The sequence below is a fragment of the Electrophorus electricus genome, chromosome 3 (genome assembly GCF_013358815.1).
Source record: "Electrophorus electricus isolate fEleEle1 chromosome 3, fEleEle1.pri, whole genome shotgun sequence".
NCBI classification, from domain to species: Eukaryota; Metazoa; Chordata; class Actinopteri; order Gymnotiformes; family Gymnotidae; genus Electrophorus; species Electrophorus electricus.
The window spans coordinates 13,301,965-13,325,000 of NC_049537.1; the positions used below are offsets into that span (position 1 = coordinate 13,301,965).

Sequence of the window (23,036 nt, forward strand, 5' to 3'; positions counted from 1 at the left end):
TGATTATTTCAGTCAGCAAGTCTTTATTTAAAAACCTCTGTTGCAGTTACAACTAAGAATTGGCCTGCCAAATGACTTTAAGCAAGAATCGGTAATATGCTGCCATCTCATGGCCATTGAAAGCAACTGCAGATAAAAAGTTGTTTATTTCGTTTACAAATCATTTAGATCTACTTGATTTTAAAAAATGATCAACAATATTATCGCAGTCATCAATGCACAGGACATCATGTGTTTATATTCTATATTTTAATATTTTGTATCAGTGATACAGGACAATAATGAAAGTCAAACAATAATAACATCAAAAAATATCAAAGAAATATCACAAATTTCAAAATGCTTTCTTAAAATGTTTTAAAACATGGTTTTCCTGACAAGCTACGTCGAAAAAATCCTAACATTCAAGGAAAATGCAAGGAAAACCACAGTACTGTTTTGGAAGGATAGTATAGTTTTTAGCTCAAATATTTTTTGTGAAGGATAAAAGATGCCACATGGAAAGGAAAATGAGTTTCAAACTAAATATCTCCCAACTGTAAAGGGGAAGAATGAAAGGAAATGACTTTCTATTACCACTAGAGGGTGCTTCCTCCCATTAAAACTCTGCATGACTCAAAAGTGATAGGGTGTGTGGGTGACCCAGTTGGACATTTGGCTTTTTGTGCGCTTGGCAGAGCTGTGAGAAGTAAAGATAGATTTGTAGGCCTCTGATTTCTCCTCCATGTCCTGGATGGACCGTTTACTTCCTGCCGTAACAATGGGCTTTTCTATCTTAGAAGAACCAGATGGTCCCGGAGCTTTAGATGGAGAGGAAAAAAATCAAATGAATACCCATGCCTATAGAAGCAGGACAGAGTTAAATTATGGATCGTCTTCAGCAGATAATTAAGGAAGGATCATTTATAACCAAATACTGCACTCATTAACATATTACTCTGCTGTGCACTATTACTGCTATAGTCCATTAGAAAGATGAATTGTCCAACACTATCATTTCCAAAGTACTTAAGCCCAAATTGATATTTGACACATGACTAAAGCAGTGAGGATCAATGATGAATGTAAGGTTTACAAAACATTACCTATTAAACCCAAACAAAATTTAAAATCTGTTAAAATATATTATGTAATCCAGTAATAATTAATAATAGCTAAAAAGAAGAATATTATGCACTTATGACCATAATATTTGTGCATTTTCTGCTCATTTTCGCATCAGACTAAGATGTAAAAACATGACAAAACCTATGCTGCACAGAAAGGTTTACATGTGTAAAAGGTTTTATGTAATGACGAGAGGTCATGGAAACACCACTATGGCACACTGACATTTTCTCGCCTACTAATTGCACTCTGACTATGAGGAGCAGAATGTAAAGGAACAAGGCACAATTAAATAGTGGAATTTGTGGAACATGGTGCTGTCAACAAGGCTGGGACAAAATAAAAATAAAATGAAAGCTCTGTGATGCTGAGGCAGACAGGTTAATCATTGGCTTGGTGGTCCAGCTGTAATATCTCACTGCAAAGTAAATAAGCTGTAAAAAGGAAAAGGTCCCTTGAGACTGGCCGCCCCTTGAGACTGAGATTCAAAACTGCTGCTGGGTCATCAAGGAAGAAACTGCTTGTTGGCTCCGAATTGTGCAACGGCTGTTTTCTCTACTGCACCAGAGGTGTTTCTCTCCAACATCTATCTAATTATGTTCAACTTCCATCCTGCTACCTGCAAGGCTCCCATTCTCAGCCACTAGTGTGACTGACAACAGACTGCATATGCTGATATTTCTCATCAAAAATGAGTAGGGCATGACAACGTTAAGAATGAGCTACCACTGAACACTTTCTTTACTGAGCACAGCCCTAAGCTATAAGCAACACTTGTTTTTGTTAACTAATATTAGGCTTTTCTACTTCTAGAACAGAACCCTAACCCTACCTTAAAAGTGATAAAAACAGATTTTTGGCAATTTATATATGCAATCATTGCAGTACGTCAACCCCAATCATAGAATTTGTATATGTTAAGGTGAGTGATTAATGTAATTACGCTACTTAGTAGCCACATACGTCACTTTAGGCTACATGTTTTCTTTCAGTGATGTTTGATGGACCATGCCTAAATTCTGCTTTACCATGTTTAGTAATTCTGGGCTTTACTAGCTAGCTTGTATCCATGGATCTAATGACATGGGTTTTTGCTCATTAAGCATATCAGAAATGTATTCTGTTCCTAGTCTACTTATTGATTTATAAACTAGTAGCAGCATTTAAAAATCTATCTTCTAATTAACTGGACTCCAGTGTATAGATTTTAGAACTACGTAAATGTGCTCTGTCTTATCCTGATTAAAATGCTTGCTGCAGATTCAAGATGTGCACTAATTTTGAAACCCTCCTCTCTGCCTCTATATACCATACCTTCTGTTTCGTCCTTTTTTATCTGAAAAAAATTGTGTCTCATCCAGTTATTTATATGCTTCAAACATACATAGTGAGCCTACTGGATTGTAATCATGTGAAAGAGCCAAATATATTTGCTTGTCATCAGCATAACTGTGATAAGAAATTTTGTCTTGTAGAATTTGTTCTAATGGGCACTTAGACAGATAAGACAAGTAGTCAAAAGAATTTACCAACATTTGTAACATTAGGGTACTTAAAATCTTGGGTCTCTGCAATTAGCTACCATCAAAGACCCAACATGACTTCTGCAATGCAAGCCATCCATGAGGTCCCAAGTCCCAGCCACCAAAACAATCCCAGGAGTCACCAATTCCAACCTTGAGGATCCCAGCAGAGTATCTTTAAGTGACAGAGCCGACGTAACCGCCTGCATGCCTGGGTCTCCATTGCGTCAGTCCTGCGGTCCCCCGAGAACACGCATTCAGGGCTACACAATGCAGAAAGGCCCACGGCAACGGCAGAAAGCTCCCGTTAATAAACTCAACAATCACCACCTGAACCACCTCAAACATTCACTTTCAACAGATCACTTTAAAATGCCCTTGTTCAACTTTCCGTTGTGTGCCACTAGCAGTTTGTCTCCATAGTAGGTTGTTCAATAATCCATTACTGGAAAATGTGCTTCTTGTGTGCAGGAAACAATTTGTTTCCCTTAGAACAATAAATGTGGAATGCAAAATCTATAACCCTACCTGTGTCAGTGCTGCTGCTGCCATGGCTGCTCTCCCTATTCATTGCCATTGATTTAGGCTCTGAAGACACTTCACAGAGATATGAGAGTAATTAACCAGATGAAGTAAAGTATACCTAGCTCAAGTTTTTGTTTTTTTGTTTTTTTTTACACAAGAAGTAATATTGCAAATCACCTCTACTAACAGGAGTCAGTAGAGCACAGTGTGAAATCCCAAAGTTAATGTTTATGCATACGTATAATCCCATGACAAATGAGTCACAAAGTTCAGCGCATGCTAACCGGTAAGCTCCTTTTCACACAAAGCATGATCCACCAAAGCATTCATAAACCAGTAAATACGTTTTTGCTTTTCTGAATAAATAAAAAGTGAAGATAAACACCATTGTCCACTGTACCTTCCAATTCCAAAGGTTTGGAAGCAGTCTCAACAACCTTGTTTTTCTTTGATTTCTGAGGAAAGAAAACATTATTAAATATTAATGATATTTCCTGATGAACTGCGATCACCACATAGGCCTATTGACGCAGAACCAATCTGCAACCTCAGCATACAGTTCAGCTCATGAGATAGCTCTGCCCATGAGATAGCAGATACAGATGTTAGATCAGCTAATGAGACAACAGAGGCAACTCAGGTAAAAGCAAACTGGCTCATGAGATAGCACTGCCTTTATGTGAACCACCTGAAGCTGCAACCTGTGATAACAGTATAAAGTGATGATATGAAATCTAATATCCTGTGTTTACATTTACGGCATTTAGCTGATGCTTTTGTCCAAAAAGACTTACAATTATGACTGAGTACAACTTGAGCAACTGAGGGTTAAGGGCCTTGCTGACTGCTGGAGTAGTAACTTGGCAGTGGTGTGGCTTGAACCAGCAACCTTCCATTTACAAGACAAGTACCTTAACCACTGAGCTACCACTGCTTGTGTTCTTGGAAGCTGTGATACTGTTGAGAAGCAAAGACTGAAGAGGAAACTGTAAGACTGCAGTGAAGAGCATGAGCTGCAATGGCAGAGCACCTTTCCTGTTTTAGCCTGGGCCCTCTTCTCCTCCATCGCCTTCTGCAACTTCTCCTGTTCCTCTTTGCTCCCGTTCAGCACCACAGTGTCTTCATCCCGGAAAGGATCACCACACTACAGTGTTATACAGAGGTCAGGACAAGTTCAATTAAAGTGCCAAGGAGGATGTATATTTGTCCAAATTGTAGACATAGATCTGTCTCTGAGTATTGTATTTATAACCTGACAGTACAAGGAAATAAGATTAGACCCTGACAAATGCATCAAACTGATACAAGTTGAAGTAGACTACATTAGCATTTTAGTAGATTCCACCAGTTTCCTTCCTTTTACAAAATTAATGAACTTACAAACAGGACAACAGCAGTCAATAATTGGTTATGGAAATGTGCTAAAATGAAAAACAAATAAATTAAGCTTGTTTCAGTGACCTCACTTCAGAAGGAAGTAATGTAAGCTGTGAACGGTAGAAATTAATTTTTGTGCCAGACATATTTTGCATTGTATTAACTAAAAATGTTTAGAATAAAATTACTTTTACTTATATTTGTTTGATAGCTCATAATTGAGCTGTATTATCTCCAGTTAGCCGTGTTAAATAGCTAGCATTTCTTTTGAAAGGCTTTACACATTAAAAAGGGCTTTACATGCTCAACCATATTGGAAAGCAATGACATCACTACCCACAACATTTAAATGAATGCAAAAAGGTTAAAGTCCAGAGTTAAAAGGCGCATATCTCACATATTTAAATTTTATTTTACATGTTTCTTTGATATCCATATAAATGTTTTTGCTTTATGTTCTAAAAAACAGTCATTTTTACACAACCATTTCCCAACCTCTCTTTACCCCTTAGAATTAAACAGGCGGTGTCTGTGTCTTTAAGATGAATATTTCTGATTGGCTGCCCTGTACTGTGTCTTATTTAAAAAGCACTTGGAGATAAAACATGCCAGAGAATGGCAATATATGTAAGCAGGGCTAAACTGCAGTAGGCTAAATGAGCAGAAATATGTAAATAAGTTTGTTCTAATGACAAAAACAATTATTTAAAAATGGGCTGTTTCTGCAGTAAAGACTCCACAGTTAGACTGTATGTTCTGGAGGGGTGAACAATGCGTTATGGAAGTTTAACAATATTTGTATATTACACCAAAATCTTAGTTTCAATAAACCAAAGGAAATTCAGGTTTATGTGATGGGAGCCCTTTAAAACTTTGAATGCTTCTTGTTTATTAGGCTTTACCATAAGATTGAAATAATAGCACAGATGCTGGAGAGCACTGTACTGCTGCATTAGTGGCTAAGCCTGAATTTTGCAGCAGGATTTGCTGGTATTGTGCCCAATTGTAAGCAATCCCTCAAATGAACCAGTTGATTTCTGCTGCAGGTTCTAGCTGTACTGAGTAACGTAATATTTATCTTAACTTTTTTACATTTACGGCATTTAGCTGACGCTTTTATCCAAAGCAACTTACAATTATTACAACTTGAGAAATTGAGGGTTAAGGGCCTTGCTCAAGGGCCCAAAAGTGGCAACTTGGCAGTGGTGGAGCTTGAACCAGCAACCTTCCGATTACAAGTCAAGTACCTAATATAAAATATTTGAATATTTTACATATTATATAGTGGTATGATATAAGATGAACTGATATCCAAAAGGTGTCAAGATAAAACATTCTTTTCAACACTTTATGCAACATTAATGGGGTTTTTTTTCTGTATAATTTTAGACTGAAAAAAGTAAAGGAGCACCATGCAAAAGTTTTGGTACCCCAAGAGATTTGAGTTCTCAGATAACATTGTTCAACAATGATTTTGTTTTGTGCAAAAAAAAAAAAAAAAAAAAAAAAAGGCTACCTATTTTTTTTGTATTTGTATAATTATGATGTAATCCAAATATGTTTTCAGAATTTCTCCATCACCATTATTTCTTTTGTTACAGTATACTTGCATTTCATTATGTATAATAAGGAAAATTGGTACCAAGGAAAGCAGATCGCCTCCATGTTGGCAGACTACTGCTAGAAATTGAAGAGAGATGTTCCTGAGGCCAAATATAGGCAAACATCATACATTTTAGAATGTCTTTATACATTTTAAATGATAAAGAGCCTTATTTATGAATAATATCAATATATTAATCAGTAACATATGAATTATATCACCTATCATTCTATCACCTATCATTCTATCATACATGATAGAAGAATTCTAAAAATAGAACTGAATTCAACATAAAAAGTATTAAGAGCCACCTATTTTAGTTTGTGAAACAAAACAGTTCAAATTTTGTGACCCAGTGTAACTTTTACCAAGGTCTCAGACCTTAATTAGCTTGTTATGGTTATGAGTTCTTCTATGCTTTATAAACACTCAAAACCATGGACAACTCTAAGCAGCCGTGTCACATTGTGAAAATTTAAATAATTTATGCCCATAAAGCAGTGGATAGAACACTCCAAGAGAACTTTGAGAGGATTGCTAGAACAGAAAAATCAAAATGGTAGTGCACTGTTCTACTCTGCTCTTCATGGAAGGTTCATCAGAAGAAAACCTAATTAATTAATTCAATGAAATAAGCAAGTTTTGGAAACAAACATTACACCATCAGTAAAAAAGCTGAAGATAAAAGAGGATGGCCTTAAAAACAGGATAATATCCCAAATAGGCTCAAAATGCACAATGGAGGTCCACTTCAAGAGGCACAAGTTGAAGGTTTTGTAATGGCCCTCACAGTTACCTTACCTAATCATCATCATCATCATCATCATCATCATCATCATCATCATCATCATCACCAGCACCATCACTATCACTATCACTATCAACAATTTGTGGACAGACCACAAAAGAACAGTGTATGAAAGTTGGCCCAATAATGTAACAGAACTAGAATGGTTATTATTATTATTATTATTATTATTATTATTATTCCCCACACAATGAAAATGGACTTTGGTTAAAATCACCAAATAAAAATAGACTGAAGAAAATTGCTGCTGCCTCCTCAAATATTACTCATCAGCTCACCCAAAGCTTTATTAGTGAGACACTTTCTGCAGAAACCTACAATCTACAGCTTTTCAATAAATATCCCAACAGGGTGAATGTTTCATCTTTCAGGAACCATATAAATCTGTTCTAAAAGTGGGAAAGTAACAGTTTAATCTCATAGTATAATGCCTCATCTTTGCATACTTTTTATATTTATTCAGAACATACTCTGAATAAAAGCAGACCATAATGTCACTTTAATATTACCTTTCTTGCTTCTGATATTTGAGTTTTGAAAGATTGTTGCAATACATATGGAGAAAAGTTGGGAAAACTATGCATGTGCTGAGATGAGATTGCTAATTAATTTTTAACATCTGGACTTCCTCTAAAAGTGTATTTAGAATAAACATCATTGGCAACAGATGATCCCCAGATAGTTTGTTTGTTCGATTCCCCCCATTAGAACCCACCCAAGCCAAATAAAATAAACAAGGAAGAGAAATACATGTGGACATGAACAATGTTTTTAGCTCTTACCACTAATCAAAGCCAGTGAAATGAAAGCCCAGCATGTTTCAGACAAAGAGAAAGGCATTCACTACCAGGGGGACTATTGTCTCCCACAGTGAGTTCAATAAGACTATCTGGTTGACACAAGAGGGCTAATCTCCTGAGCTGACCAGGCAGAGCTCAAAAACAGGCTGTCTCTAAGGCTCAGAGACAGAGCACTCCACCTCATGTACCTGAACATAATGACACTTTGGAGCAAGAAGGTGATGGTCCATATTTAGACATCCAAAAATGGATTGGGATCTTTGTTTTGGCAAAACAAAAGCCGGAAACCAGATCAGCAAGAGAGGAAAAAGAGACCAAGAGTAAGAATGGAACCAAGATTATGAGAGAGAATAACAAAAAGGAGAGATGAAAAGAGAAAAAACAAAGCAAGACAAAAAGAGAATGAATATTACGTGAAGTAATGAGAGGGGAGGAGATTTGGACGATGAGGGGCATGAGTGGTTGCTAAGCAGGCACAACCTCTATGTACCTCTCCCCTCGCTCTCTCTGTCTCTCGCACATTCTGTCTTGCCATCTCATGGGGAATGTAGCTGAGCAGCCACCCACAAGCTTAGAGAGGACAGCAAACAGACTACACAACTGTAGCCACAACAGCATCGAAAAATCTGTGTGCATCAGTGGAATTTCTGTGTACAGAAAGTGGAATGTGGAAACACAGATCTCCTAACTAAATTTTGCCACAGCAATCATGCCTGTGCTCTGCCTTAGGCAATGTTCAGCTGAGGTCACGGAGCGGTGGACTCTGGTGTTGGCAGTACTCTCTAATGTTTAACCTCATTTGATGATAGGACTGGAATCTGCTGCAGCGGAAAGGTAGGAGCACTCTGCTTCATCACTTTCCATGTGTGACTGTGTGTGATTGTGGTGGTGTGTACACACACACACACGCACGCACACACACAAATACAATAGCGATGTATAGGTGCTTTGAACAGACAAAACAACATAAAATATTTGAGTGTACTGTTGTGTACTGGTGATGGCAAACTGATGGACCCCTGTGCAGTATTCTGTGAAAAAAGAGCCCACTGACTAATTGTGGATTTTTAAAAATATAAATAAAAATAATATAATAAAAAGAACACATTTAATGTTTACTCCATTGTTCTAATGGAAACCCATCAGTCAAAATCTGAAATCTCTCCCTTCCAGGAGTCATGTCTGCACCATGAATAGGAACATAGATTTCCACAATCTGTTTTCATGGAGCTTAGGTTTTGACTGTTCAATAATCACATCATGTCAGTAATATACAAGTTATAATATCCCTTTGTGATATTTGAAAATTTGTAAGGAATTCTCAGACAAGGATATCTTTCTCAATGTTATACCAATTTCTTCTCACATATTTTGCTTTACAATTTTTTCTTATAATTTTTCCATATATTAACTATAGCATTGCTTAAGAGCTTTTTGTCAACATGCATTGAAGTTTAGGAAGAAGAGAGAAGAGCAAAAGAAGAGTAGTAGATTCAAAACACTAAATTTAGATTAAAAAACCAACAGGACAAATATGCAGATTTTTTTTTTTCCTGAAAAAAATTGATCAGGCTGTCCCAAGTCCCATAACAATTAATGAGGTTCCATGGGTGACACACACATATATGTATATATAAGTATTATTAGGGTATTATTAACTTCCCCAAGCACAGGGGATGGAAGTACTAGAGCGCCTTGCAAATGAGAGAAATGGAAATGATTTGTAAGCAAGGTGAGGCACCTGCTTTTAAAATAACATGTCTGCATTTACATCCATCTTCCAGGGCAAAATGAGCCTAAATTAAAAAATGTGAAGACTCATTATGTTACTGAAAAAAAAAATTAATTCATGGGCCTGTATTTAAAAAGCATGTGATGAGCATAAAAATAAAACAACTAACAGGAGTATAGCAACTCCAACAAATCAAACAAGCAAAAACTAGATGTTTAATAACAATTTGGAAGAGCTCAGCATAGTAGTTAATCTGTCAATTTAATCATTTACATACTATTTACTGCATCTGGCAATGTATTTATCCAGCGCAACTTACATATTTATCAGTATGACAGCATGTGAGCTCCCATTTATTTATTTATTTGATGATTAAATGTGGGTTTTATCAGTCTGTTCAAGAGTCAATAGTATGAAGTCTTAGAAACAAATGTAAAGATCAAATTTATCTCCAAGATTCCATACCTATCAAGAACTTTTCTTTTCACCCTGTGCAGGTATTTCAGGTGGCCATACATCGTACTGTCTTCTTTATGCTGAACTATTATGCTCCAGCTTGAGAGCGCCAAATGCAGCTTTCTCTTATGCCTTGGCATTTGTATCTTTATCTGCTCCATCATTTATCTCAAGGCCAGGACCTCTTATGCTCCCACAGCTCTGAGTCATCTAAAGTGCCGTCCATTCCCTGACAACTGCCAAGCCCTGTCCAACAACTCCTCTTACAAAAGATGGCAGAGAATGGAATGCCTAAACATAGGCTACTTCGATGGTCCAATGAACTGCTACCGCATGCAGACCGACTTTCACTTCATCATGGAGCCACTGAGCAGAGAAGAGGCGGACTACCCTCTGGCCTTTATCATCACTATTCACAAAGAACTGGAAATGTTTGTGCGTTTGCTGAGAGCCATCTATGCTCCTCAAAACATTTACTGCATTCACGTAGATGTCAAAGCTCCAGAAAACTACAAAACAAGCGTTAGACGCTTGGCTGGGTGCTTCCCCAATGTCTTCCTGGCTTCAGTTAGTGAGAGAGTGACCTATGCTGGTTTTTCACGCCTGAAGGCTGACATGAACTGTATGGAGGACCTGCTGAAGTCTGCAGTCAAATGGAAAAAGGTCATAAACCTGTGTGGCCAAGATTTCCCCATCAAGAGCAACTTAGAACTGATCCGATATATGCAAGGAGCAGAATGGAGGGACATAAATATGACTCCAGGGGTTAAGCAGCCAGAGTACATGCAGCACAGAACTCAAATGCAGCACATGGAAGTCATAGGTGACTATGTTGCTTCCAAAGGTCAAGGTCACAGAAAGGATCCCCCTCCACACAACCTGCAGATCTACTTTGGCACCGCCTACTATTCTCTGACAAGAGCATTCGTGGAGTACGTGTTCAAAAGCTCTGTGGCCAAAGACCTGCTAGAATGGTCAAAAGATACCTATAGCCCAGATGAGCATTACTGGGTAACCCTTAACCATGTGAAAGGTAAGTGCATGGTGCTTATGAAGTATAATGTATTTCAAGTTTCAAGTTTCAAGTTTGGTTTATTCGTCACATACATAGTCATACACAGTATAACTCGCAGTGAAATGGTGGAGAGTGCTCTGTCCAAACTGAGGAAAAGAAAACAGGGGTGCATAGAGAAATATAGATATTCTCTATATGTGAAATATGTGAAAAAAAAAAAAAAAAAAAAAAAAAAAAAAAAAAAAAAAAAATATATATATATATATATATATATATATATATATATATATATATATATGTGTGTGTATTTACATATTCAAATAATTACTTCAAGTCTCAGGGCCCAACATTTTCAAACAGAGTCTCAAAGGGAATTATCCAAGCAAAACTATGAAAAATGTGTACATAAATATAGAAATGTATCCTTAAAACCAAATGAGAGAAAGAACACACAAAATTGACAAGTTACAATTTTCAACATCTCAACAGAGGCACCTGGCAGTAATATAAATGGTGGTTGGGAAGGTGACATTCGGGCCATTAAATGGAAGGACCAAGAAGGGATAGTGCATCAAGGCTGTAATGGTATGGCACCTGCAACATTTTTCATCAACCACTGGTAAAACCCGGGTAAAAATCCAACTTTAAGCTGTCACAGGAATACTGTACAACCCATGTATGTGTGAGAGGCATCTGTAAAGAGTTTTCATAACATCAGAGGAGAAAGAAAGCATCAATGCTGATAATCTCATCAAAACCACTATGCTTGCTTCCACAGGACGTTACGTCAGGGACATCTGTATCTATGGCACTGAGGACATACCCTGGATAATTGAGAAGAATAGCATGTTTGCTAATAAATTTGAAAGCACAGTTGCTCCTGAGGCTCTGGACTGCCTGGAACAGTGGCATAGGCACAAAGTCCTACAGCAAGCTATGGTGCCCATTCAGTCAACATGGCAACTGGCAATGGAAGTCAATATTAGCAGTGCCATAACAGTGGGTTAACTGTAAATCCAAAAATTCTGTGATGTAGTTAAGAAAAGGAAGCCAAAAAATTTTAAACCAACCTATTTAAAAGGTTCTGTATGGAATAATTAATTCAGAGAACATGAGCTATGGATATCATATACAGAAAGATCTTTCATCCCATAGCCAATTTTTAACCAACAATTTTATTGCATCTCTGTGTTCACATTTTGTGGTTGTTGTATATTGCTGTTAAGGGAACTGAGAGGCAGGATTGAGAACAGAACAGCACTGAACAGTCAGGAGCATTACTGCATCTTGCCAGATCACAGATCAGTTAACACTAAATGAAAAGTAATAGGGAAGATATGACAGAAAATGAAACTGAGTTTTAAATGCACATGTACATAATGGCGTCTAAACATTTTTTGCCTATTTATTTTACAACTCAGAGTAATGTTTTGCATAGAATGTGGATCATCTTAAAGCCTTATACACAATGTCATGTGAAGAATGTGTTTTTATTGTCGGCTATCAATATTTTAAAAGCAATTTTTTATAAATTTTAGAATCAGAAAATATTGTTTTCAACATCTGCTATTCAGCAAGTGGTTTCATCAGGCCCCTGCCATTCATAATAAATGACATCCATTAAAAGGAGAAGTTAACAGGAACTCTTCCATAGCAATGTAATCAGATGGGCTTTATAATGGGGAGGGGCTTTAGAAAGAAAAGCTCAGTCTGGGAATCACTGGTCATATTCATTCATAACGAACGCAATTCACAAGGACAAGATGTAGCATTAAGGTAGATTTTGTGGTAAGCTTAATCTAGCAATGGGCTGGCTGTCTGGCTCAACAATATATCATGCGAGGTGATGGTTAGTTTTACGCTGTACTACTCTGGAGTCCAGGAACCTATATCTCCTTGATAAAGTGTAGCAACAAAGTGCGAAAAGTGAAATTAGCTGGTGTTTGCTAAGGTATGCTGATAATACTTCATTAAAATAAACTGCACAGTTTGCTCTACTTCAATTTGGCTAGTTTGGTACTTTTATTTGCACAAGTGCTGTTTTCTAGGATAGCTAGCTAGCTAGTTATAATATGAATGTTAAAGTGTAGGGAGCACACACTGGATATGACCATTAGTAAATATTTGCTAGTGGTTGGCAAGCTTTAGTGAGATCTCTTTCATGCTTTCCTTGGTGACCCCCAAAAAATCTTTTACTGTGGCTCTGATATGTTGTCCGAATCTATATTTTGTTAACCACCATTTATCAATATTAATAGAGTCAGCTTCAGTGTTTTTGTTATTCATTAGGCTATAGGGTGAACAGTGCTCTTTTGGGACCGGAAAAAAACATACTTGGAAACCAGCTTTTGTTTGGGTGTTGGCCATGGAGATATCCATGTATTTATTTATTTATTTATCAACTATTTGTACATTTTCTGTACTGTATTATGTCTCTGCAGCCATGTTTCTCTTAATCAGCCTTGATTCCCTCTTATTTATTACACAGCTTTAGTGTTTTTAAGAGTATAATATTTGGCACACTCAGGGGAATGTGGCTGGTTTGTGTGATTGATTGTGATGAGCCAATATGGCCCAAAATGCCAGGGCAGATTTTCTGTTTTAGATGACCCCTGGACACAAGGTAACTTGTAAGGATAGAGGGGATGTTTTTGGTCAGCAGTTACTTTTTCCCAAATCTAAAACAAATGTGAAGAAGTACAAGTTGTGGATTAAACTCTGGTATGCTTTGTTGCAGTTGAATATTTGCTCAAACTAAACTGGCTCTCATCACATGACCTGCAGTGAGCTGCTGCAAAAATAGCTGTGCTATTTTCAAGCCAGGATTGTGACCATATCCTTAAAATAATTTTCCCTTGATATCTGTTCCAGTATTGTTTGCCAATATTGAACTGATTCAAATACATGGTATCGGATCGGTGCCATCTTTAATGTCATTGAAAACATTGTGATTTTTTTCATTAAAAATATATTCAGGTTTTAGAACTAATGCAGAGAGAGCTAGCCCTTTCTTCAGCACTTTTCCGTTTAACAAATTCTAGAATGCAGCTAAACTCAAGAAGTCTGATGACCTTAGAAAACATGATTAACCATAAAGAAAGACTCGCAGAAAACTGAAATTAGGGGGGCCTTACTCACAATCACCCATTAGTAAAGAAATTACACTTAAACACTACAAGTTAAGAAAGATTATGAGGTATTTTTGACACTCGACATTCACACCTTATTTTTTTTAGTGAATTCAAGATAAATAGCTTTATTTACACTAGTAAATTTTTAACTAAATTACTTTCAGGAATTGGTGGAACTTGGAAGAGCTAACAGAATCTTTGGAATACCACCAATGCCAAACTTTAACCAGTGAAATAGGTACTTCTTGGAAGAGAGCTTGTGCAGTCTATGGCAGTGTGCAGAGCTTTACAGTAAATCTGGATCACTTTCTTGTAAATTCTGAACAACAGATTTTCAATAAGTGAACTGAGTAATAGATTTTTAATAGGCAAACTGAGACTTGACAAGTAACCTAAACTGCCCTGACATAGTAAGCGACAAGAAAGTTTCAGCAGTGGTTTGTACAGAGAAAAAGAAATTTCTCTTTGATTTCTGTTCATACTGAGCATGTGAGCAAGCACCTGTGTGCATGAGTGCTTCCTCATTTCCTCACTTACATGATCGTTTCCTCATGTCAGTCCCTGAATAAAATAAAAATGGATGTATTCGTCTATGATGTACAGCATGTTTGCATCATTATACATTTTAAAACATGATGGAAATAAGTCGTGTTCTCAAGAAAACAACTTTTGTTATCTTGGGATCAAAAGAAAAATTATCTTGAAATAAGCCCATGCGTTCTTTATATAATGACTAAAAACATATCATGATTAAAAAAAACCTTAAGCCCTTTCTGATCTTCCATAAAACACATATACAATGAACAGATTTTATCTAATGTATCTTAACTAGCAACCGCACTTGAGCTGAGCAGCCTTAACAAGGTAGTTAATCCACAGCACAGTACATCAGTTCTACTGGTATGAAACACTTTATGCATGTTCATGCACTGAACACAATCACTTAGCAAATTTTACTTTTTAATGAATGGCATAAAGTCTATTTTATTTGTCTGTACATAAATGGTGTCATGTCTGACTGTGGGTTTGTTTACCTCAATTTTTTAAAATATATAATTTACCTAAATTTAACAAACCTAAGGACCGCATACTACACCAATCACAGTTAAAGATGTGGTCTAAAATTTAAACATTGCATTCTCTTAGACATCATAAAAAAATATGTTATTGTAATATAAGGTAAATTAAGCAAAGTCTTAATGCTTAGAATTCTTTTTTTTTTTTTATCAAACCAAAAAAAAAACCTAGATTTAAAAATAACAATTTGTGGCACATGTTCCTCTGGAAGTAGGTTTCAGTTGTTTATAGCATAAAAGCTAAACACTGCTACACCATGTTTAGTGTGAATGCTGGGCAGTACTACCTGACTGGTTATCTGTGGTTCTAGGGTACCTACATTTCTGATAGACTTTTTGAGCATATCGGAAACATATTCTGAGCCTAATCCATTTTGTGATTTATAGACTAGCAATAGCATTTTAAATATATTCTTTAACTAACTGGAAGCCAGGAAACTGCTTAATTTGGAACTGGATTAATTTGCCATGTTCTCCCTGTCCTGATTAAAACTCACACAACATTTTGAATAAGATCTAGGTGTCAGGTGGTCTTTTTGGGGAATCCAGTTAAAAGACTTTTACAAAAGCCATGCCTGATTAAAAGCATAAATGAGTTTATCTAGGTCATGATTCTAGCTATATTTGTACAAATCAGAAGGTGATTGGTGATTGTTTTGATATGTCTAATAAAAGTGAGAACTGTTAGAATTCTGAAATTTCTGGTATTTATTTTTTAGATCCCTACATTTAAGATGTGCACTAATTTTTAGATGCTTCTCCCTGCTGCCAAATATCACAGCCTTTGTTATGCCATTTACCTGAAAGAAATTCTCTCTCTCAAGTTATTGAATGAATTCCAAACAAAGATTGTGCCTTTGGGCTGTAAACTGCAGCATATTAGGCATGAAAACACATCATACATACATCAATACATACATACAATACATCATAACCTGCTCATCACATAAGCTCTAGGGATAAACTGAAATATCCTAAAAACACATTCACTAATCATCCATCTGTTGCATAATTGTTGTTTTTCGCTCACTGTAAAAATTATTGCTGCAGATTTACTATAATGTGCCAGTGTTTCTGGCAGTAAACAATTCAGTACTTATTTACACCCTTACTTGGGCACGTGGCAGAATCATACTGAAATGTCACTTCAGCCTGCTGAGTTTTGGGGTCAGGAACTGTGTTTCTCTATCCCTTATTTATACGTTTCCTACAGTAGTCCCTATGTCCATGCTGCCAACACACAAATCAACTGCTTAGCTAATTAACATCCCATTACTTTAAAAAAGTGAGAGGAAAAAGAGCATGGAGGCATATTTGGTTTAGTACAAAAACACTATATTGCGAAAATGTTTTGCTATTGCGACATACTGTCATTCTATTATGTCTTACAATGTATTAAAACAACCATTGTGTGATCTGGCTAAACATAACCTACAATTATTATTATTAATTAAGCAATTAATCAATAAATGTTTTAACTGAAATTATTTTCCTAGATAACGTAAATACCCACCAAACTCTCACCAGGAATGTTTGAGATGAGTCAGAACATTTGTTGGAGCTTTTATAGCCTCCTACAAGATGTGTATCGAAAAGGTCAACATTGTGATACTGATTAACTAACAATATATTGTACTTCCCTAATATTTAGTTGCCTCAAGGTGCGATCTTTTTGCATTGGACAGTATTTGCCGGTGATCTATGGTGTACACATGCGTTTGTCAGGGTAGTCAGATTTGACCCCAATTGCTCCCATCCACAATGCTGCAGGTAGTGGGAAAAAATGAAAGTATGTTGTGGTTGTGTGTGTGCGCATGTGTATTGGTGCATGTATTGGTGCATGTGTGCGCATATGCATTGGAATTCCATGAAAGACAGCTAGCTAGAAATACGTTGTTCTTTTTTATTCATTTGGCTCTCAGGATGCTCATTCTGTGGCAGAAAAAAAAAATGTGTACTTTACATTTACTGAAGCATTTGGTGCCTTTAGATGTAATATCTGTGTAAAATGTCATGTTCATTATCCTGACATATCTACACGTGCTTAAATTTACAGGGTCTACTTAACATTATAATATCTTATGGCCCCTGAAGTACAACAGAAATTAGATTTCGTATCACTGCCAATCATGTTTAGGATTTGTCTTGCTAAGCAAAAACCTAGTTTGCGAATCCATATTTGTTTCTGCACAATTTGCTTATACTGAATGGAATAACACTGACATGTGTCAGTAGCAATGGCTTGAAAATTGCTGCAATTCTGAATTCAAAATACTATTCTAATAGTAAATTCTACTACATGCTAATGTATACTAAAGAATACTATTTATTCCTAAAATACTATTTGGTCCTTTAATGGATAATAAATTACTAAAACCTTTTAAAAACAGCTACAGAAATGTTGTGAAAGGACCTGAAGCAAACAGTTTGCTTTAAGTCTAAAACATGGGTCACAAATGTACCCTCCCCTGCTCAACAATTTTTACTATATTTATACATTAGAAAAATACCTATCTATGGTTTTAAGCCCAGCTAGTGCCATGCTTGCAAATTACACTTGCATAACCATATTGAAAACATGAGCAGTGTAAATTGAACAGTGCAAGGAGACATGCAGGACAAGCTGGTAAATACTCATATAGGACTAAATCTGGTAAATGCACATACAGGACAGAAGAGCCAGCCAGAGAGGCACTGCGTTCACTTTGACTTGCATGACCTTTTCCAGCTAAACGCTTGCCCGAGGTTGTGAACAATGCAGGAGGCAGAAGAGAACAAGCAAATAATGTGGTGTAAGGCACCGTCTATGACAACACCACCGCCACTGCCCACCATTATGCATTGGGAGTTCAACTGATTTGCCTTAATACAAGGGTGTGCTATGAGCACCTTAAATCAAGTATTAGGGTTTTCACAGAGAAAATAATACTAACAATGAAAATAATACTAAAAACAACAGTTTATATTTATATAGTGCCTTTCTTTAACAAAAGGTTACTGCAAATTTCTCTGTGTGGGCAAGTTAAAAAAGTGAGTAACGTGTGTAGATTTCTCTGTGTTGGTAAATAAAAGAACAGGAGTAATGTGAGAGTTCTCTGTGTAGATAGATTAAAAAAAAGTAAAATATGCAGATTTATCTGTGTGGGTAAGTAACTGGATTGCTGATTTCTGGATGTACTGTAGTATATTAAAGGATTTGGCAGGAAGACCAAATCCAAAAAGTTTAAATAATCTAAATGGGAAATGATAGAAGCATGGACCAATGTATCAGCAACCTGCAAGCTTGCAAGATTATGGAGATGATATGTGCCTGAAAATAAAGTGTAGCATCAAAAACAACTCCAAGATTATGAATTGTACTTCAGGGGGTAACTATAATGAGAGTAGAAACAGGATTGGAAGGGTTCATACAGTTCAAAATTAGATATACACTGTGTGCACAGTTATTAGGCCAGTGAGTAGTTTGACCATATCATCATTTTATGTATATTTTCCAACTCCAAGCTGTATAAACTTGAATGGCTAGATCAGTAATGGACACAGAGCACCACTTCAACTCAGACGCCAGCAAGATGGAGATGAGGTACTGCTATGGGCTGGTATTATTAAAGATGAGATAGTTGGACCATTTTGGGTTGAAGACTCAAAATCAATTCCCAAACCTACTGCTAGTTTTTAGAAGACACTTTCTTCAAGCAGTGGTACAGGAAAAAGTCTTCATCTTTTAAGAAGACCATGAATTTTTTGCAGGACAATGCTCCATCGCAGGCATCGAAGTACTCCACTGCGTGGCTAGCCAGTAAAGGCCTTAAAGGTGAAAGAATAATGACATGGACCCCCTTCCTCATCTGACCTAAAACCTATTGAGAACTTGTGGGCCTTTCTTTAACAGGAGATTTACGGTGAAGAAAAACAGTATAGCCATCTGAACAGTGTCTGGGAGGCTGTGGTTGCCACTGCACAAAAAGTTGATTGTCAACAGGTTAAGAAATTGATAGACTGGAAGGCTTATGACTGTTATTGAAAAGAAGGGTGGCTATATTGGTCACTTTTTTCAATTTTTTCACTTTTTGGGGGGGCGGGGTTAAATGTCAGAAATGTTTATATGTAAATTTTGAGATGTCCGAGAGAAAAGGAATTTTGGAATATAGTGGTGTACTAGACCTAAGGCCAGTGGAAAGTTTACTATAAAGGAAATTAATCCCATTACCCATTTGATCCTGAAGCACATAGAAGACATTATGTACATCTGCTTTTTATTCATTTTAGCTCAACTTATACCCTTCAGCTGCATAAGGCTTAAGGCTACACAGCGGTTTAGTCCCAATCCCTTGAGTTCCCTTTGCATTGTGTGTGTGGAAATGCTCTTACTTTCACTATTAAACATATCCCTGATTTCTACTGTTGTTTTTCTACAATTTGATTTTATCACGTTTAAGTGATCGCCTACCACAATCATTCAAGATTTTTTTCCAACCACATTCCTTCCTCAAAAATGATGTTTCCCCACTGTCCCACTTTTTAATAATGTGTTGGACAGTTCTTAACACAATTTTAGTAGTTTCAGCAATCTCCTTAGACGTTTTCTCTGCTTGATGCATGCCAATAATTTGACCCTTCTGAAACAGATTAACATCTTTTCCATGACCACAGGATGTGTCTTTCAACATGGTTGTTTAACAAATGAGAAGCTACTAACTGCATCAGTTAGGGTTAAATAACTTGTTGCCCCCTGAAACATAATCACCCATGCAGTAATTATCCAATGGGAGGCTCTTACCTATTTGCTTAGTTAAATCCAGGTGGTGACCTTTTTTTTGGGCCAGGTAGTGTATTTGCTTGTCCATTACAAGTGCAAAGAGCAGAATACAGCAGAAAGTTTTAGGGCTGCTTCTTACCTTATGACAGATTTCTGTCTTGACCTCCCTGAGTGCTCGAACAGAGAACACGCAGCCGCAGGTCTGCAGGTAGCAAAACCTGACACAAACACAGAGCAATACTCCATTACATCTCAAGAGCTAGAAAATTCAGAAGCACTAGGGGCAAACAAATAAGTAAGTGTATTTGCTTTATGAATGTATATGCACCAGCAAATTAATTATCAGCTGCTCCTTTAATGCTATCAAAACTGTAAGTAACCCATCCAAAATTGCAACACTTCTTCCATGTAGGATTTAAACTAATTTTCCCTTTTTGTACTTAGCATAGAAATGAAGCAGGTCAACTGGAAAAATGAAGTCCTAGGAAAATGGTAATTATTATTACCACTATTTTAAACATGTATAAAGTTATTATAAGAACATACAATTTCCTATAAATTGTGCACATAAATCCACCAATTCCAGACATGGTTACATTTTACATTCTTGGAAGTTTTCTACAATCCACTGACAGTCCAGTCCTACCTGCCTGCCTGTGGCATTGTGGCTGTTTGTCAGAGAGCTCTTACTTGTGCTTGCCATTCATCTCCAGCCCCACCACAGGGCAGATAAACATGGCCCGGTGCATGTCCTCATAACAATCACCCTTAGCATTCCTTCTCTCGCCTTCCCAGGCTGGGTTATCAGTCAGGTTCAGCTCTTTCACGTCCTTCATATAGAAAAAGGCATGATGATTATTTCCTTCAAACAAATCAATCATGGAAATATGACTAGAGACAGCTTAATGAGTAAATTAGACTGTTAACTAATGCATGAGCATTAACAAGTTTAACTAAAACTTGTTAGTGACAGCTTTGCTGTCTTTGCAATCACTTTCTGTCCTATACTTAAAACCTTACGCTCACCTTGATGCTGCGAATGTGTCCAACAACCTCTGTATTGGGCCTTTCTGCTGATTTATCCAACAAATACTCGATTACAGCGTCTTTATTGTACAACCTGGTAAAAGGACACTCGTTTGGGAAAATTCCGACTCTCTAGCTGATTTCTTGAAATAGCTAGATATTAAAATACATCATCCACATAAGTAGTGGTATGAATTAAATCTACCACTTTAAATAGATTTAATCTTTTACCTCCCAAGTTCACAGGCCACAATAGGACGCCTCAACTTCTCTTGACTTAGGGCGCAATACTTCCACTTGGCAGCGAGCTCAGCATTTTTGTCTACCTGAAATGTACCAATTGGCATGCATCACTTTCTCGCTGGTGAATCACCTAGACGATGATGTGGCTTATGTTGCGGTCAGTTATACATACAGCTATCCTGCTGAGTATGACTCTCCTGAAAACCAAGGTAGGTTCGCTAACGCTAGCTAGCTAGTTTAACCTGTCACCTCACTAACAACGTTAGCTAGCTAGCTTGCTAATTATCCCAACAAATATTAATTCGACCATAAATAAAAAATAATTACAATTGACAAAGACGATGCGACAGACTATTTCGGAATTTCACGGACGTAACAAACGTTAATAAAGACTCAGCTAACTAGCGTTAGCTAACTGTGGCAAACTCTAACCCCGTACAAAACATGTATCCTTAGCTAGCTAGCCAACTATTTAGATATCGTTATTTTTCTTTACATATTCGCCAGCCAGCTACCTTTTCCACCTTCTTGGGTCCTTTAACCAGTTCATGTCTTTTTGGTATTGTTCCACCGTCACATCCCATTTCGAAAATACGATTTTAGAGATTCTATTGACAGTTCAGATCTCGGTAACGCTAGCTGGGTATCTCTTAGCCACAACAAAAAAGAACGTAACTAGCATGTAAACAATCAAGGAAACCACACGAAGACAAACCTACTTGTTCGTTAGCTAGCTAACTAGCGTTTACGATTTTGTATGTCGCCACCCAGTGTCAGTGTTTAATACGTTTTCTATATATTGGGCACTAGGTGGTGCCTCGTCGTCTTCAATAAAAATATTTTAGCGCCATTATGGAGTTCGTGTGAGGAAAAAAACACCAGGATGCCTGAACATGCATTTAAAGTACCATCCAATGCTCTGAGTAGGCATTCCCAGAACCACTGCAAGTCGATTTTCACTCACCATCAACAATAATTGTGAATTGAAACGGTCAGTGACAGGTCACTACTCTAGTCATGGATGAGAGATAAAAGTTTTCTTGAGTGCTTATAAAAATCTATTTCCTGAGCCGTCCAGAGATGGTGATCAGTTTAACATTGATGTGTACCTCAGAGTACCATTAGTTTGAACAGTGGACTTTATGGAAGACTTTGGCCAGATGATTGATGTGCATAAGTAAAACAGAGGCCTTTAAGTATTAACGGTTGAGTTACAGCAATTTATGTTATGTGACCTATTTGACAATGCAGTAGTCTGACATCTAAATATATTGCAGTGTGGATCTTAATTGGATTGTTACACTGACCATATTATTCATGTATGAATAAGGATCAGGCAATTAAGTATTAATTATGCTGTTACCTATAGTGGTTTGAGCGAATTATGTGATGCATTACATTGTGTAGGAGAATCACAGCTAAATGTTTCGCAGTGTAGAGCTTTGTTAGATCATGTGTTATGTTGTTAGGCAGAAATTCAGATCTCCAGATCTTTAGAATACTTCATGTTTTTGGCCACAATAAAGTATACTTGTCAAACTTAGAAGCTCTCTCTTTCCTTCTCCCTCTCTCTTTTTGTCTGTCTCTGTCTATCTAACTCTTTCCTCAAAGTCAGTGCTAAAGCTTGACCAAAGCAAACTCGGATTTTGGAACACTTATTCCAGCCTACAGCCATTCTTTGAAAAGAATGCAATCAGCATTTGTCCTTCTTACCAGAACCATGAGGCAGGAATTAGTTGCACTAATCAGGCCTGGTGGGGCAACGAGTGGAATGCATTTAGCATCTCTAATTGGGCAGACATCACGCTGTTTGTACTGGCAGAGTCTCCTCCCGACCAAAAGAGTCTCCAGCTAC

The 23,036-nt window shown here is 37.0% G+C and overlaps 2 protein-coding genes across 5 annotated transcripts; one reads left to right on the forward strand and one right to left on the reverse strand.

The window, feature by feature from the left end:
• Window positions 1-127: 127 nt before the first annotated feature.
• Window positions 128-21,876, reverse strand: rtf2 (replication termination factor 2). Of its 4 annotated transcripts, none has more exons than XM_027000719.2 (9): window positions 21,697-21,876; window positions 21,170-21,264; window positions 20,939-21,032; window positions 20,603-20,742; window positions 20,052-20,130; window positions 4,186-4,299; window positions 3,541-3,610; window positions 3,159-3,227; window positions 128-800 (listed from the first exon to the last, which is right to left on the reverse strand). In XM_027000719.2, the coding sequence occupies exons 1-9, from the start codon at window positions 21,763-21,765 to the stop codon at window positions 616-618; spliced, it is 915 nt and encodes a 304-aa protein (XP_026856520.2). In that variant the 5' UTR covers window positions 21,766-21,876; the 3' UTR covers window positions 128-615. The 4 variants fall into 4 exon arrangements, with proteins under 4 accessions (XP_026856520.2, XP_026856521.2, XP_026856522.1 ...); XM_027000720.2 differs by having other exon boundaries at window positions 3,556-3,610; window positions 21,697-21,873; XM_027000721.2 differs by lacking the exon at window positions 3,159-3,227 and having other exon boundaries at window positions 21,697-21,875.
• On the forward strand, window positions 8,177-13,392 carry gcnt7 (glucosaminyl (N-acetyl) transferase family member 7). The gene is made up of 4 exons (XM_027000717.2): window positions 8,177-8,577; window positions 9,973-10,964; window positions 11,436-11,531; window positions 11,725-13,392. The coding sequence occupies exons 2-4, from the start codon at window positions 10,022-10,024 to the stop codon at window positions 11,952-11,954; spliced, it is 1,269 nt and encodes a 422-aa protein (XP_026856518.2). The 5' UTR covers window positions 8,177-8,577; window positions 9,973-10,021; the 3' UTR covers window positions 11,955-13,392.
• Window positions 21,877-23,036: the final 1,160 nt, after the last annotated feature.

What these genes read in the sequence shown, in the direction of transcription:
- rtf2 (XM_027000719.2), bottom strand. Translation starts at nt 21,765, where the DNA reads ATGGGATGTGACGGTGGAACAATACCAAAAAGACATGAACTGGTTAAA. An exon ending in GAGATGAATGGCAAGCACAA is followed by an intron (nt 20,131 to 20,602) that starts GTAAGAGCTCTC and finishes TGTTTGTGTCAG; the next exon opens with GTTTTGCTACCTGCAGACCT. An exon ending in CCCAGGCTAAAACAGGAAAG is followed by an intron (nt 3,611 to 4,185) that starts GTGCTCTGCCAT and finishes TTCTTTCCTCAG; the next exon opens with AAATCAAAGAAAAACAAGGT.
- gcnt7 (XM_027000717.2), top strand. Translation starts at nt 10,022, where the DNA reads ATGCTCCAGCTTGAGAGCGCCAAATGCAGCTTTCTCTTATGCCTTGGC. An exon ending in AACCCTTAACCATGTGAAAG is followed by an intron (nt 10,965 to 11,435) that starts GTAAGTGCATGG and finishes ACATCTCAACAG; the next exon opens with AGGCACCTGGCAGTAATATA. An exon ending in AGTGCATCAAGGCTGTAATG is followed by an intron (nt 11,532 to 11,724) that starts GTATGGCACCTG and finishes TTGCTTCCACAG; the next exon opens with GACGTTACGTCAGGGACATC.